The sequence below is a fragment of the Natator depressus genome, chromosome 9 (genome assembly GCF_965152275.1).
Source record: "Natator depressus isolate rNatDep1 chromosome 9, rNatDep2.hap1, whole genome shotgun sequence".
NCBI lineage: Eukaryota > Metazoa > Chordata > Testudines > Cheloniidae > Natator > Natator depressus.
Window position 1 is genome coordinate 52,720,169 of NC_134242.1, and position 17,130 is coordinate 52,737,298.

At 44.4% G+C, this 17,130-nt stretch overlaps 1 protein-coding gene across 5 annotated transcripts in view; it reads left to right on the forward strand.

The window, feature by feature from the left end:
• RYK (receptor like tyrosine kinase) overlaps positions 1 to 17,130 on the forward strand; it is a 142,945-nt gene that overhangs the window by 21,219 nt on the left and 104,596 nt on the right. For all 5 annotated transcript variants that reach the window (XM_074964176.1, XM_074964177.1, XM_074964174.1 and 2 more), the window contains exon 2: positions 14,445 to 14,566. In XM_074964176.1, coding sequence (XP_074820277.1) covers positions 14,445 to 14,566 — 122 coding nt within the window. The remainder of the gene's footprint in view (positions 1 to 14,444; positions 14,567 to 17,130) is intronic.

Consider the following 17,130-nt stretch of genomic DNA (forward strand, 5'->3'; position numbering starts at 1 on the left):
TAGGCATTAAAGTCGGTGGTTTCTCTCTCAGATCTTGACTATGCTGATGACATTGTTCTTCTAGTACAGAGCCTAACAGGTTTTGCGAGGCAATCCACCAAATGGAGAGGAGGAGTCAGTCACGTTTGGTCTCCATGTTCTGTGATCAAAGACAAAGCTGCAAAACCTAGAATCCGGTCCACCCGTGACTCCAATCTTTTTGAATAATGAAATTGTCTAAGCGGTCTCCAGCTTTTGCTATTTGGGTTCTATACTCACCAGTTTCTCCAGTTCTCATATGGGGGTTCTTCTCCGGATTGGCATCAAAGAGTCTGCCATGGGTTGTTTACAGTGAATATGGAGTCAGCATCATCTTGGCATGACAACTAAGTTCTGGATCTTTTCAAGCTGTATTCTCTCTGTACTGCTGTACAATTGTGAAAGATGGACACAACGCCACTTAGACTGGGCAAAGCTGGAGGCTTTCCACACAAAATGCCAACTTTATATATTGAGCATAAAGTGAAAAGACGTTGTTTGTAACGCAGATGTTTATGGTTGCTCTGGTCTACAGACTACTGGGGCCATTGCCTGCAGACGGTGTCTTACACTTTTCAGACATGTTGCTAGAATGCCGCAAGACGTTCTGGTGAATGCCATTCTCTGGGTGGCTTGTAACATCCGGGATAAAATTCCACCAACTGAGGGGGTGGAGGCGGCCCAGAGGCAGATTCCCATACATGAGTGCATCTAGTCCTTTCCAATGTTGAACTTTTGGCATGTCAAGCCCTTGCAGCCGCACAGGAGCGGACCAGATGCCGAACAATCATTATGACTGACCTTTCGGCTAAATGTTGAAGAAGGTGTATTTGTTTCTTGGTCCTGAGGCAGGAAAGTAAGGGGCCAGGAAGATAGGATGCATCCTATCTTCATTTTTCAGTACCTTTCCGGAATCATGACACTTGTAGAGTAAAGCAGCAGAGTAGCCCGAGGCATTGTTAGCCCTGCTCTTTTTTGTGGAATCCTATTAAATTTATATTTTAGTCTTAAATAAAATCTTTTAATTTGAAAATTGTTCTCAGGAGCAGAGTGGACTTTCATCTTACAGTGAGACGAAAAGATTCCTTACGTTTTCTAAATGGGAATTATCTTCTAACCATCTCGTCAGCCAGCCATGCACCCTCCTAACTTGAAAGATCTTCACTCACCCTGCAGACTCAGGGAAGGAGAATTAGCAAGTAGGCTGGGGAAGCGGCCGTTCACTCCCATTTATTTCAGAGCCAAGAAAAAGGGGAAGAAATTGGAAACTGGGGAATGACTAGTCTTCATTTCTGTGAGGGTCGGGAGGCCTTTTGGATCCTTGCAGTCTGTTCCTCCACAGAGAGGCCTGCTGTGGAGTGGCAGAGCTCTGCTCTGTGACTGCAGCAAACACCTGCCAGTGTGGAAAATCCCATTTCCAGTGGTGAGTGGAACTTTCGAGCTCTGTCTAGTAGACACTGTTGATAAAGGGGAGCCTATTAGTGAGAAGTCATGACCAGCTCCCTGCTGAGAATCCCCTTCCCAGGCTGCTAGGAAGCTGGTTTTCCTACCAGAGCATATTATTTGATCTTTGAGTCTGTGTTCCATAGGAAACGAAAATTTATCCAACATTTAATCCAGAAGCTAAAAGCATAAATCCATCAATTTGCACATTTGGATTCCTTTGTCCTGATGTTGATATTAAGGATTATTATCTAATTTAAACATCTTGCACGTTGTCCACATTAAACCTTCTTTTTAGATGTACAGCAGATCTTCTACACAGACTCTCAGTATTACTTATATAGGATGAAACACTTAGGCTTTTAACACCAAACTTATTATGAATCTATTCACCACTTGCATTAGGGCATATTCCACCAAATCTGTGGCAGCATCCTTGCATGTTTTAATAACTCTATCTTGGTGATATATAAAGCGGTACCTGGCACGCTGTTCCCATTCTTATCTGATGCTGTTTCCTTATCTGACTGGGAGAATTGTGTTACTATTTGGCTGAGATTTTTCAGATCCATCCCTCTCTTTGGCAAGGCTAGGGAAGAAGTTGTTGGCAAGAGCCAAGGATAAAACATATAGGCTAGCGATTCTCAAACTGTGGGTGAGGACCCCAAAGTGGGTCTTGACCCTGTTTTAATGGGGTTGCGAGGGCTGGCTTAGACTTGCTGGGGCCTGGGGCCAAAGCTGGAGCCTGAGAGCTTCAGCCCTCGGTGACGGGGCTCAGGTTACAAGCCTCCTGCCTGGGGCTGAAGCCCTTGGGCTTAGGCTTTGGCCCCCCCGCCCAGGGCGGTGGGGCTCAGGCTTCAGTCCCCGCTCCTGGGACCATGTAGTAAGTTTTGTTGTCAGAAGGGGGTCGCGGTGCAATGAAGTTTGAGAACCGCTGATATAGGCAGATGGGAAAAAAGAAACTTCAGGAAGGTGTAAGATTCCTTACATTTTTGGATAAAGGACTGTAAGCCCTGGAGTTGATGGTGACTGTCAGTGTGGGAGATTTCCACTGAGGAGGGAAGACCTTGAACTGATTTGGTGAAAGCAGTTCAAAAAGCTGCCTAGTAAAAATGAAAGTGTGGGCTTGAAGCCTGGCTTATTGTTTATTTGTCCAAAACTAGGTCTTCCGTAGAGGATAAGAGGAAGCCCCCCCACTCCTCTCCTTTGCATCTAAGGGAGGAGGTTGCATAGAGCTGGGAAGAAGATTGTGGTCCGGGGAGATCAAGGCCTTGGGTTCTCTTTTTTTCATTTGAACATTTTACCCTGGAGAAGGTACTTTAAGATTTGGCCGCAGTGCCAACGCAAACTAACTAGCCAAATGTTGAAGGGAAGCTGAGATATGGCCACCAGGGAAACTGTGACATGATGGGGGATTGGTCCTGCTTTGAGCAGGGGGTTGGACTAGATGACCTCCTGAGGTCCCTTCCAACCCTGATATTCTATGATTCTATGATTCTCTTGACCAGGTAAAACACTGACAAAGGACAGCATATTTGTTAGTCATTATTGTAATATTTATAGTTGGTACTGTCACTGAGATGTAAAATTTCATCTTACACATTTCACAGACAGCCTTAACTCTGCCTGAACAAGAATTCATAAGGATATCTTGTGGGGGTCAAAATCAAAGTTGTTGAAATGTGTAAGGTTAAGTTTTAAAGCTGAATGTACATTATCTTAATGTGCAAACTGTATTATATTCCTGATTGCTTTGAAAGTGAATATTGAAACCATACTTTAATTATTGCAATATAAATAGTTTCTGTGACAGGAACATGAAACCCTCATCTGAACTAATCCATTCTATTTAAATTTAAGTAAAATATGAAGGTAAAAATAGCATTTTCTGAAAATTGCCCTGCAATGATTTGAAGCCTGTTATTTGTTTAGGGAATGAAATTCACCTATTGTTTGTCAATTTTTCTTTTAGAGCAGGTTTTTTATTCATGTTGCAGAACAGAGTGCCTTCTTTAATGACTAAACAAGTCTCATTTTCCCATGCTAACTGAAGCGTGTTTCTTTTTTTTATTTGTTTTTTTTAAAACTTTTTAAGGAGTTGAAGTTAGACTGCATTTATACAAGAGGCCCTTGAAAAGAGGTGTTTTGTTAGACTTCTAGAGTAACAGGATCCAGTTTTGTAGTGAACACAAGGCTCTCCAGCATCCTCCGTGATTGGGAATGAAAACCTTGTCTCCCCTTCTTGTCAGAGCTTCTTCAGAATGTTTTGTTATGTTAAAACCTTTGAAGAATGATCTTGTTTCTATGGTGCTGCCTAAATTTACCTTTTTGTTTGCTCTTGATTTAATTTATTCTTACTAGTGTACGTCCAACAGTGGGGCACAAAGATATGTAAGTTAATAATGTGATTTGGAGGTTGCCTGGGCAAGGGAGCGGTTTCTTTTGCTTAAAATGAAAAGCAAAAAAAAAAAATAGGCCTTATTGCTTTAGTGTGGTTCGGTTTAGATTAGTCAGGTCCAAGTAATGAGAAACTAAATCCTGCAGCCTTGAGCACACTCTGCATATGGACCTGTTTAAGGATCCTTGCCAAAGCAAAACGACAGCTTAATTTTTAGAATTGGCTTGTTTTAGTTGATGTCTAATACACTGTTTAAAACAGTTGAAACATTTCCGCAAGCCTTCTTGCATTTGCTCATCTGACTTTTCTGCACTGTAACATTTTTTTGGATATTGCATTTATGTTTTGCTGCTTTGCATACAGAATTCAGTGCTGGACTTCTCATGTTCCCATGTTATTTTTAAATGCTGCTTTGTCCACCTATCTCACCTAAAACCATCTGTTTCCTTTCTTTTCTTCATTCCACATATAATATACACCATTATTTACTGACTTAGGGCCTGATTATTGAAGTTCTAAGCATCCTCACATTCCCTTGACTTAAAGGTGAGTTTCAGTGCTCAGCATATTAGGAAGAACTTGGCACCTTGCAGAATCAGGTTTCCAAATGACTTTTGTAATGTTGGTTAGCATCACCTACTGTAGCAGTGCTTATCTGGTAAGTTTTGAGATTGAAAATTGAATAAAACCATATTTAAGTTTAAAACTTGGTTATGCCTGTTAGTATTATTGAAAAACCTTAATGTTTGTTTCCAGTTGTCCCCTCAATCTTCTTTGCTTGTTTTGGTTTATTACCTTAGCTGGAGTTATGTTTGAACAAAGATCTGTAAATTTAAGAAATTCTGCAGTTTGACATTTAGAGGGTAGATTGGGCAAGTTTGCTGTGGTTTGCTTAAACTGGAAGCTGCATCTACTTGAGGTCTAGTCTCCACATGGAAATTGTACTGATTTGACTAAATTGTTTTCTTTTAAACCAATTTGTGCTCACAATAGAGGGAGTTACTGAAGTAACAAAATCACTTTGGAAACTGAGGTAGTTATATTGGTGTGTGGACATAAGCTCTCTGTCTACATACAACTCCAAAAAATATATGAGACATGAATTGTTCCCATTCAGTTAGATATTAACATTGAAGTCAAATGACATATTAAGCCTCAAGAATTGTTAACCTCATTGTCTATCAAAGCTCGCAAGAAAAGAAGGGCAATTATGTTAAAATTTGCACAATTTACGATGTCACAAGTAGACAGAGCTTGGGTTGTGGGTGGAGCTTGGGAGAGTGCCATCTCTTTTTTTTTCCCCAGTCTCATCCCTGCATAGCATATCTTGCTTAACCCATGTAGAAAAAGTAAGAAGATCATTCAGTATACAACTTTAAATTTATTCTTTTGCTGATCCTGGTTGTATTGTATTAAACACAGAAGTCTTCTGGAGGATGGACTTAACAAATGGGGGATGAAGTGTGCTCTTTGTTTTGGTATAGTTTGTGGCTTATTTTCTACCCTGTATAATAGAAAACTATTTTAAGCAAGTTGCAAACATGCAATAATGTTGTATAGCTAAAATATCACTCGGCCATGATGATCCAGTGGCATCTTCGAAAAAACTTACCTCATTAAAGCAATATGACATTGCATTAAAGGATTATGATCAACGGGAAATTGGTCAATTTATAAAGAGTTAAAAGTAACTTCAGGGTATGTCATTTGCTCCAGTGTTTCCCTACCAATTTTTGTGGGCATGTCATTCTCATTTTCTTTTAAATGAAGCACCCACAAAAGAGGAAACCAGATGCTGTGGTGATAAGAGCCTACATAGACAAAACATTGACATTGACAATATGCAAATTAGTGCTAAATACACAAAGTAAATAGAAAAAAATAGATTTTCCCCATAATGCTTAAGTGTTACAAATGATTATATTCAGAAAAGATTTTTCAGAAGTATTTTGTTGACTGTGTCCTTTTAAATATTTGAGGCATAATACTTATTTTACATTTTATTTTGTAACTGATTTTTATTTTTTTAAGTGCCTCAAATTGTTTAAATTTTTCCATAATTCACATTCATATCTACAAAATAAATTAGAAATTGGCTGTCATGTAGCTTTATATGGGTAGTTAACACAAGTTACAAATGCTGAATTCTGTCCTTGAAATGGAGAAGAGGAAAAGGCAAACTGACCAACTGTTCAAGCTAATGTGACTTCAGCTGTTTGATCTGTTAGATATATCTCTGTATTTTGACTTGTCTTTAAATATGCTGGTGCTGAGTTCACAATAGTGGATTTGGAAGAAAATGGGAGAGACTGAATTGTATAAAGATCCTCTTTACATTGTTGAGAGGAGATAACTAGTAAGCAGATTAATGTCAAACACGTTCCAGAGGCAGAATGTTAAAAATATACTTCAGACAGCTTAACTGATTAAAGGGAAGAGCCTTTAAATGTGCTTTTAAAAATTGTTTTTAATGGTTTTGTTGAGTCTTTAGTATGCACCAGCTCCTGGGATAGAAGTAAAGAGATTCATATAAACCAAATTATCTGTATTCCTATTTGGGGAATAATTTCCTCAATTTTGGGGGTCTTAAGAACACAAGAACATAACAGCTATGCTGGGGTCAAACCGATGGTCCATTTAGCCCAGTATCCTGTCTTCTGACAGTGGCCAATGCCAGGTTTTTCAGTGGGAATGAACAGAACACGCAATCATCAAGTGATCCATCCCCTGTCCTGCACTTCCAGCTTCTGGCAATCAGATTGGGGACATCCAGATCATGGGGTTACATCCCTGACAGTCTTGGCCAATCGCCATTGATGAACCTCTTTCATTAACTTATCTAATTCTTTTTTGAACCCCCATTATAGTTTTGGCCTTCACAACATCCCCTCTTACTTGTCTCTTTTCCAAGCTGAACGACCCCAAACTGGTACCATCGGACAAATCTCTATCACTAGTACCCACCTTGGTGGGTCCCTCAGTAACAAATCTTTGATTTGGGTGATGGGGGGGAGGGGGAACCAACTGTAAAACTTAAGGGGGTAGGCGGGGTCTCCCATACTGTAGCCCCAACTGGGAGACCCCGCCTACCCCCTTAATACCGTGGCTTATCCCAGGTTCTATCCCAGACAGGAGAGAAGGCAGCTGTCTACCTGTCTCCAGTCCAATTAAGCAAGGTGTGATCAAAAGCAACAGAAGCCCCATTTACACAGAAATCAGTAGAGGGGTGGGGAAGCCCACAGGAGGGGAAAAACAGCATGAGGCATCCTGCATCTTGAAACAAAGGGCATATTTACACTTTAATTCCAGCATGCATCCATAACTGTTAATACATATCACATACATCATGTAAGAATCTGACTTATTAGCTTCCAAATTATACCTCACAAGGTATATTTTGGACCATTATTAATACAATAGAGTGTAGGGTGGGAACACAGAGCTGCTTGGGGTCAAATCTCCCCCTTTACAAAACTGCAGGAGGTTTAGACACTGACTAACCCAGAGGCAGCAGGTCAGTCATCTTTCCTGCCCTGTGCATTTGCTAACATATTTTCTTTCGCCTTGATATTGGAGAAACCTTTTTTGTCACCTTTTGTCTGTGTACAGCCTCCGGGGCATATCATCAGAGGGTACCCGTAATTTCACCTACAGGGTTGGCTACACTTGTGAATTAGAGCACATTAAAGCAGCCCCGGGCGCCCTAACTCATGAGGCTTCCACACTGGCAAGGCACGTACAGCACTCGGACTCCATGGCTGGAGTGCTCCTGGTAATCCACCTCCACGTGAAGCATAACATTTGCTGAGCCCCGGCTGGAGTGCCGTGGCGCCAGTGTGGGTGCCCTGGTCTATTATGCGCTCTGATTGGTCTCCAGCAGAGTTCCACAATGCCTGTTCTAGCCACTTTGGTCATCACTTTGAACTCTACTGCCCTGCCCTCAGGTGACTAACTGTCAGACCTTCCCTTTAAATTATCCGGGAATTTTGAAAATCCCCTTCCTGTTTGGTCAGCAAGGTGTGGAGAGCTCTCGGCAAATCTTTCCAGGTGACCGTGCCTCCACGCGCCAGGCGATCCCCAGTATGAAGCAATGGCGAGGTGCTGGACCTCATCAGTGTTTGGGGGGGGGAGGAAGCTGTCCAGTCCCAGCTGCGCTCTAGCCATAGGAATTACGATACCTTCGGGCAGATATCAGACATAATGGAAAGGGACCATGACCGGGATGCGCTGCAGTGTAGGTTAAAGTGAAGGAGCTGCGGAATGCCTACCGCAAAGCTCGTGAGGCAAACCACTGCTCCGGTGCTGCCCCCGCTACCTGCCGTTTCTACAAAGAGCTGGACACAATACTTGGGGGCGACCCCACCACCGAAGACCACCATGGACACTTCAGAGCCCAGTTCAACAAGGCAGGAGGAGGAGGAAAGCGGGAGTGAGGGTGCTGAGGAGGAGGAGGACAGCCTGGCATCCCTAGATGCATACAGCCAGGAGCTGTTTTCAAGTCAGGAGGAAGGTAGCCAGTCGCAGCGGACGGTGATTGGGGAAGAACAAACACCAGAGGAGGTGCCCGGTAAACGGCTTTTATTTTGGGAAGGAAGTAGTTCGGTGTGGGCTCATGGGGCAAGGAGGGTTGCAGAGAGAATGGTTAGGGCTGCATGCATGCCTAGATGCAGAATAGGGCATTGATGTGCTCTCTCACATCGTGGTAATCGGCCTCAGTGATCTCTTCACAGGTCTCATGCAGAAGCTGGGCAATCCGCTTGTGCAGGTTCCTTGGCAGAGCTACTGTGCTCCTTGTCCCAGTAAGATTCATAGATATTTAGGTCAGAAGGGACCATTATGATCATCTAGTCTGACCTCCTGCACAACGCAGGCCACAGAATTTCACCCACCACTCCTGCAAAAAACCTCACGCCTATATCTGTGCTATTGAAGTCCTCAAATTGTAGTTTAAAGACTTCAAGGAGCAGAGAATCCTCCAGCAAGTGACCCAGGCCCCATGCTACAGAGGAAGGCGAAAAACCTCCAGGGCTTCTTCCAATCTGCCCTGGAGGAAAATTCCTTCCCGACCCCAAATATGGCGATCAGCTAAACCCTGAGCGTATGGGCAAGATTCATCAGCCAGATACTACAGAAAATTCTTTTCTGGGTAACTCAGATCCCACCCCATCTAATATCCCATCACAGGCCATTGGGCCTATTTACCATGAATATTTAATTACCAAAACCATGTTATCCCATCATACCATCTCCTCTATAAACTTACCGAGTTTAATCTTAAAGCCAGATAGATCTTTTGCCCCCACTGCTTCCCTTGGAAGGCTATTCCAAAACTTCACTCCTCTGATGGTAAGGCTAACATGTCCGTGCTACTGTGCCGCGATGAGCAGGGGGACCATTGCTGCACACAGGCAAGCTGCATATGGACCAGGGCGGAAGCAGCATTGTAGTAGAAGACCCTTCCTTGCTTTCAAGGTGACCCTCAGCAGCGAGATATCTTCTAGGACGAACTCATCCTGTGGAAAATGTGGGGACAGTGTTCAGTATAGGGGCCCCCTGCAGCCCTTGGCTCTCCCCAAGGCACAGAACCCCAGAGGCCAGTATGGCTGTGAAACAATCAGTCATGCTTGACCCTGTGCTTACTCACCATTTTGGGGCTCCTGTGAGTTATGTTTGCTCGCTTTGGGACAGGCAATTTCTGCTATTGTGTACACTGTGCTCCTCTTTAAGTACGGGCAAATCATTGCTCTGTCTGGTGTGAACAATGCTGCCTCTGTTAAGTGTTGCATTTTGCCAGATGCAACCTTGAGATCTCAGCAGTCCTTGTTATCACCTGCTGAAAGACTCCAGAGAATCAGGAAGTGGCCACATAGAAGCAAAGCTGCATGAAGTAATGCAGCAGTCTCTTAATGAAAATCAAAAAGTGCAGGAGTGGTGGGAGAGTGAAAGGTGGGTCCGCCAGCAGAATGCGGATTGCCGGCACCAAAGCACGGAGTGGCTGCTAAGCAGCATGGAGCACCAAGCGGACTTGATACAAGTGCTCGTAGTAGTGCAGGCAGAGCGCTTCCACGCCCGTCTCCCCCCCCCCGACATCCCCCCCCACAGCCCTTGTCCCAAAACTGTCCCTTGTGTCCCCACGTCACCACCAACCCACTTTCCACAACATCTGGGTTCTTATCACCACCAGCTGCCTCCAGCACCTGTAGCTTCACCACCCAGCCCCGCAAACTACGACCCTTACCCACTGCATTCAACCCCCATCACCATGCTTTTTAGCCAGCCTGAAGTGCAGCACTCATTGCACAGCATTCCAGACAGGAAGGCTGAGTATGATAACGGGACATACGCAAATCTGTGATTGTCCCGTTCCCCACCCCACACCCTTCCCTCGTCCCAAACAGCACAGATGTGTCATGTCCTTTCTGTTTCCCAAACAGTTGTTTCTTTTCAATAAATGAATTTTATTTTCAATAAACAAATTTTTTGGTTTTGAAAACGTTCTTTAATATTGCATTAAGTAAAAGATACCGTAGCCCAGGAAAGCAACAGGCACTGCAAGTCAGTGCATCATATGTAGCAAACACAGATGCCTGCTAACGTTGGAACTACTGCACTTCACCCCTGTGCAGGGCACCAGACATTACTGGTGGCTTTCAGCCTCAAATTGCTCCCTCAAGGCATCCCTAATCCTTGCAGCCCTGCGCTGGGCTCCTCTAATAGCCCTGCTCTCTGGCTGTTCAAATTCAGCCTCCTGGTGTTGAACCTCCGAGTTACATGCCTCAGTGAATCATTCACCCTTCCCTTTACAAATGTTATGGAGGGTACAGCACGCGGATATAACCATGGGGATGTTGTCATCGGCCAGATCCAGCTTCCCATACAGACAGCACCAGCAGCCCTTTAAATGGCCAAAAGCACACTCCACAGTCATTCTGCACCGACTCAGCCTGTTGTTGAACCACTCCTTGCTGCTGTCAGGGCTCCCTGTGTAGGGTGTCATGAGCCACAGCATTAAAGGGTAAGCGGGGTCTCCAAGGATCACAATGGGCATTTCGACTTCCCCTACGGTGATCTTCTGGTCTGGGAAGAAAGTTCCAGCTTGCAGTTTCCTGAACAGGCCAGTGTTCCAAAAATTACGTGCGTCATGCACCTTTCCAGACCAGCCTGCGTTAATGTCAATGAAACGCCCACGGTGGTCCACAAGCACCTGGAGAACCATAGAGAAATACCCCTTCCGATTAACATACTTGGAGGCTAGGTGGGCTGGTGCCAGAATTGGAATACGCATCCCATCTGTCGCCCCTCCGCAGTTAGGGAAACCCATTTGTGCAAAGCCAGCCACAATGTCATGCACGTTACCCAGAGTCACAGTTCTTCTGAGCAGGATGTGATTAATGGCCTTGCAAACTTGCATCAACACGATTCCAACGGTCGACTTTCCCACTCCAAACTGGTTATCAGCCAATCAGTAGCTGTCTGGAGTCACCAGCTTCCAAATTGCAATAGCCACCCGCTTCTCCACTGGCAGGGCAGCTCTCAATCTTGTGTCCTTGCGCTGCAGGATGGGGGTGAGCTCAGCACACGCTCCCATGAAAGTGGCTTTTCTCATCCAAAAGTTCTGCAGCCACTGCTAGTCATCCCAGACTTGCATGACGATGTGATCCCACCACTCAGTGCTTGTTTCCCGAGCCCAGAAGCGGCGTTTCACTGTGGTGAGTATGTCTGTGAATGCCACTAGCAATCTCGTGTCATATGTGTTATGCGAGCCGACATCATTGTTGGACTCCTCACTGTCAGTTTGTAGCTTAAGGAGTAACTCAACTGCAATTTGTGACGTGCTAGCGAGAGTCATCAGCATATTCCTCAGCACTTCAGGATCCATTCCCGCAGAATGAAAGTGAAGACAGAGTGCTCAGTACAAAAAACATTGAAATTTGGCACCAAATGTGGACAGAAGCACAGGGATTGCTGGGATGCGAAGCGATGCATCACAGGGTGTTGTGACAGGACCCAGAATGCCCCACACCCTCCCTTCCCCCTCTCCCACCTTCCCACAAGCCACAGCACCAGAATGGGAAGAGGTGCTCTGTGGGATAGCTGCCCATAATGCACCGCTCCCAGTGCCACAAATGTGGCCACACCAGTGCACTTGCAGCTGACAGTGTGAACACACTGCAGCGCTTTCCCTGCTGCGGTCTCTCAGGGCTGCTTTAACTCAAAGCGCTCTACATCTGCAAATGTAGCCATGCCCTTACTCTGTCTCTCTCGCTTGCTGTTGCTGCATCCCGAACTTGGTTGTGTGAAGGAGGCTCTGTCCCTGGGGGAGAGCAGAAATGCAACAACTAAGTAGGCAGGCTGCTAATGTTCCCATTGTTAGTTAATTGTTCCCATTGTTAGTCAGTTAAGGCTCCTTTACCTTGCCAGAGTGTTGTAAAGAAGCCTTGTTGTTAATCAGAGTAATCCTCAGCTAGGAAGGTCTGCGCTTTCTTGCTTTTTTCCCTGTGCCAGAGAGGCACAGTGGGGTTAGATTACAGGTCAGGATCTATTGTACTTATCCATTTAAAAAAAATGCAGGACAGTGATTAGCAAAACTGTCTGACTTCCATGTGTAAAAAAAGTCTGAGCAATTTAAAGGAACATTCTACTTTATAGAACATCAAACACCAAAATAAAAGTAATGTAATTTAAATGAAAATCCAGGATTATAACTGGAATGCAGGGTATTGGTTACCAAGTATTTGTAACTTAACTTTCATGTGTTTAGGAAATGCAGAACAGTTGTGATTTTTTTTTCTGTATGGTAGTTTAAATAAATTTCCAAAATAAGTGAAACCGGTGTGATTATATTGCATTATTTTGACAAATAAAATATGCAGACATGCGTGGGTTTTTTGGTGCAGAATTCCAGGAGTACACTGTCACCTTTTAAATAAATATCATGACGTTAGTATGTGCGGTGTAATGAGTATGTCAGGCCTGAGAAGAGTTGCTGATACAGAGTAGTAAACTACAAATGGGAATCCGTCACACTTCTACCTTCAGATTGAGGTCCTTAGAGGTTCTCAACCTTTCCAGACTGCTGTACCCCTTTTAGGAGTCTGATTTGTCTTGCATACCAAGTTTTACCTTGCTTAAAAACTATTTGCTTACAAAATCAGACATAAAAATACAGAAGTCACAGCACTGAAAAATTGCTTACTTTCTCATTTTTACCATATAATTATAAAATAAATCAATTGGAATATAAATATTGTACTTACATTTCAGTGTGATACTTGAGCCTGTTTTTCACTTGAGCTTTGTCTGAAGCCCAAGCCCTGCTGCCCAGGGCTAAAGCCCTGCTTGCCACCCCCTAATGCTGGCCCTTCACTTGCAACCTCCTAAACCTGTCCTGTGACACCCCCACCCCTAGGGTTGCAGCCACCAAGTTGAGAGAAACTGATCTAGAGGAGTTGAGTATTTCCTGGAAGATCTTTGAGTACCCCCAGGGGTACACATACCCCTGGCTGAGAACCACTGCCTTAGAACAGGTATCTGTGGGGTTTTTTGTTTGGTTTTGGGGTTTTCTTGCTTACGTGTACTGTTAGTACTGCAGAAAGAGTTGATCAAGTCAGCCCTTGATCCAGAGACATGAAAGGAAAACCTAGTTGGTTGAGATGCATATGGTCTCATAGTATGAGTGTTGAGCTGGGATTTGCTTTTTACACTTGTGGGGGAGTAAAATTGATTCTCTTTTGCCATGCATATCAATAGTTTTACCTAAATAGTGTTAGTGCTGTCTCTGCCACCAATGCTTCTGGGGCCTTTGACCAGTCATACAGAGCTCATGCCTCATCCGCTTTATTTAGAGCAGGGGTTCCCAAACTCGGTTTGTGGCTTGTTCAGGCTAAGCCCCTGGCGGGCTGTGAGATGTTTTGTTTACCTGAGCGTCTGCAGGTACGGCTGCTCACAGCTCCCAGTGGCCGTGGTTCGCCGTTCCTGGCCAGTGGGAGCTGCGGGAAGCCGTGGCCCTCACGAGGCAGGCATCTGCAGTATCCATTGCATCTGAATATGCATCTTGGGTGGGAAACTGCAATCTGGTGTTCTTTAGCAAATAATTTTAATGTTATGGATTTTTCTGTTTTTTTAAGGAAAAAACTAGGAAATTCCCTTTAAAAAATTTTTTTATAAAGTATATCAGTATGTGGTCCATGAGATGAGGGATCCCTTCATTACTGCCTGTAGTGATTCTTGTTAGTTTGTATAGAAAATCCCCTTTGTTTCCCCTTCCTTGACCTGGTCCATCTTTCTGTCCTTAAGGTGTGAGCTCCTCTTATGAACTAATACTTTGTCAGGAATTTGCAGTACTTCTCAACACTGGCAAAAATGATGGTCTATCTCCACTATGCATATAAAAATAGAATTTGTGAACTTTGTGTGTGTATGTATGTGTGTGTGTGTGTGTGTGTGTGTACATATATATAAAGCAGAGCTTCTAGTACAAAGAGTCAAGAATACTTCAGATAAAAGAGAGACTGTAGTTGTGCTTCAGTTACTAGTGGCTTTTGCTTTCCTTACCTTATATTTTTCTAAATACTCTGATTTCTAGGTCTTGATGCAGAGCTATATTATGTGAGGAATGATCTTATTAATCACTATGCATTGTCCTTCAATCTGTTAATACCCAGCGAGACCAACAGTCTTCATTTCAGTTGGCATGCTAAATCCAAGGTAAGCATAAATAGAGTTTGCATTACATACCTTAATATATGAATATGTCTTGCCTAGATTTTAACAAAAGGTCAATGTCAATAGTCGGACCACTTTTTTGCTCTTTTCTTTGCACAAATTAGAAGATGCTAGCGCATAAAAGGATATGCTGTTTAGTTTTTTTTATTTATACAGCCAGAGTGAACCAACTAATTGTGCTCAAGAAGAAATTAAAGACTGAGAAGAAAAGGGCATGGCTTGTTGGATACATTTCTAAAGTGTTCAGAGTATTTTTAAATAAGTGTTCTTTGGGGCATCATCCTTTTTACTTCAAAATTGGTACATTTATAGGTAACCTGTCAGTTGGTATACTGGCAGTGAATTAAACATGAAACAGGCAGCTGTGAATTAAGGCCTTTGAAAACTTTGAATCTTGTGTTCTGTGGATTCCTAGAAAAGACGTTGCTTGAGGGAAGAGAGGGATCTATTTGCGTGGTATTTAGAGATCATTAAATCCCAATAAGATGGAAAGGAAGTCATCTTTTATTTCATGTATCCATTATAATTGGAGTGCGCAGCAACACCTGTAGTAAAGTTTGCCTATGCATTTCCATTTTAAAGCATTTTGATTTACTTATTACTTCAACTTTGTGGCTGAAGTTTTTGCAGCGGAAATTATCTGTCTAGTCTCCGTGAGGGTAAATGTTTTTGTAAAACTTGAACCACAGTTGTTCCCAGACCCCCCCCCCACCCCTCCTCTTTCCCCCCTTCCCCTCACTCCATTCCTCCTCCCTCTGCTGCTGGCTTTCCCCCACCCTCACTCACTTTCACCATGCTGGTGCAAGGGGTTGGGGTGAAGGAGGGTGCGGGCTCTGGGAGGGAGTTTGGGTTGGGGGGTGGGCTCCTGAAAGCGACGGCACATCTCTCTGGCAGAGGCTCCTAGGCAGGGGGGTCAGGGGTCTCCATGCGCTGCTTCTGCCCACAGACACTGTCCCTGCAGCTCCCATTGGCCGCAGTTGCCGGCCAATGGGAGCTGCGGAGTCAGTGCTTGGGGTGGGGGCAGCACACAGAGACCCCCGGGGTCTCAGAGATGTGCCGGACGCTTCTGGGAGCAACAGGGAGCCAGGGCAGGCAGGGAGCCTGCCTTAGCCCCTCTACGACTCTGGAGGGGGAGGAGTTGATCAGTGGGGCTCACAGACCCCTTGAAGTACCCTTGGGGGATCCCCAGAGGTCCACAGACCCCAGTTTGAGAAACGCTGCTTTACATACTTCAAGTTACAGGAGTGTGCATGCATGTGAATTTTTAGTAGGATTATTTCTGAGCTACTGTGTGCAGGCATTTGCAGAATCATAGAATATCAGGGTTGGAATGGACCTCAGGAGGTCATCTAGTCCAACCCCCTGCTCAAAGCAGGACCAATCCCCAATTAAATCATCCCAGCCAGGGCTTTGTCAAGCCTGACCTTAAAAACCTCAAAGGAAGGAGATTCCACCACCTCCCTAGATAACCCATTACAGTGCTTCATCACACTCCTAGTGAAAAAGTTTTTCCTAGTATCCAGCCTAAACCTTGCCCACTGTAACTTGAGACCATTACTCCTCGTTCTGTCATCAGCTACCACTGAGAACAGTCTAGAGCCATCCTCTTTGGAACCCCCTTTCGGGTAGTTGAAAGCAGCTATCAAATCCCCCCATATTTTTCTCTTCCGCAGACTAAACAATCCCAGTTCCCTCAGCCTCTGCTCATAAGTCATGTGTTCCAGATCCCTAATCATTTTTGTTGCCCTTCACTGGACTCTCTCCAATTTCTCCACATCCGTCTTGTAGTGTGGGGCCCAAAACTGGACACAGTACTCCAGATGAGGCCTCACCAATGTCAAATAGAGGGGAACGATCACGTCCCTTGATCTGCTGGCAGTGCCCCTACTTATACAGCCCAGAATGCTGTTAGTCTTCTTGGCAACAAGGGCACACTGTTGACTCATATCCAGCTTCTCGTCCACTGTAACCCCTCGGTCCTTTTCTGCAGAACTGCTGCCTAGCCATTCGGTCCCTAGTCTGTAGCGGTGCATGGGATTCTTCCGTCCTAAGTGCAGGACTCTGCACTTGTCCTTGTTGAACCCCATCAGATTTCTTTTGATCAAATCATCTAATTTGTCAGGTCCCTCTGTATCCTATCCCTACCGTCCAGCTTATCTACCACTCCTCTCAGTTTAGTGTCATCTGCAAACTTGCTGAGGGTGCAGTCCATGCCATCCTCCAGATCGTTAATGAAGATATTGAACAAAACCGGCCCCAGGACTGACCTTTGGGGCACTCTGCTTGATACCGGCTGCCAACTAGACAAGGAGCCATTGATCACTACCCATTGAGCCCGACGATCTAGCCAGCTTTCTATCCATCTTATGGTCCATTCATGCAGTCCATACTTCTTTAACTTGCTGGCAAGAATACTGTGGGAGACCGTGTCAAAAGCTTTGCTAAAGTCAAGAAATAACATGTCCATCGCTTTCCCCTCATCCACAGAGCCAATTATCTCATCATAGAAGGCAATTAGATTAGTCAGGCATGACTTGCCCTTGGTG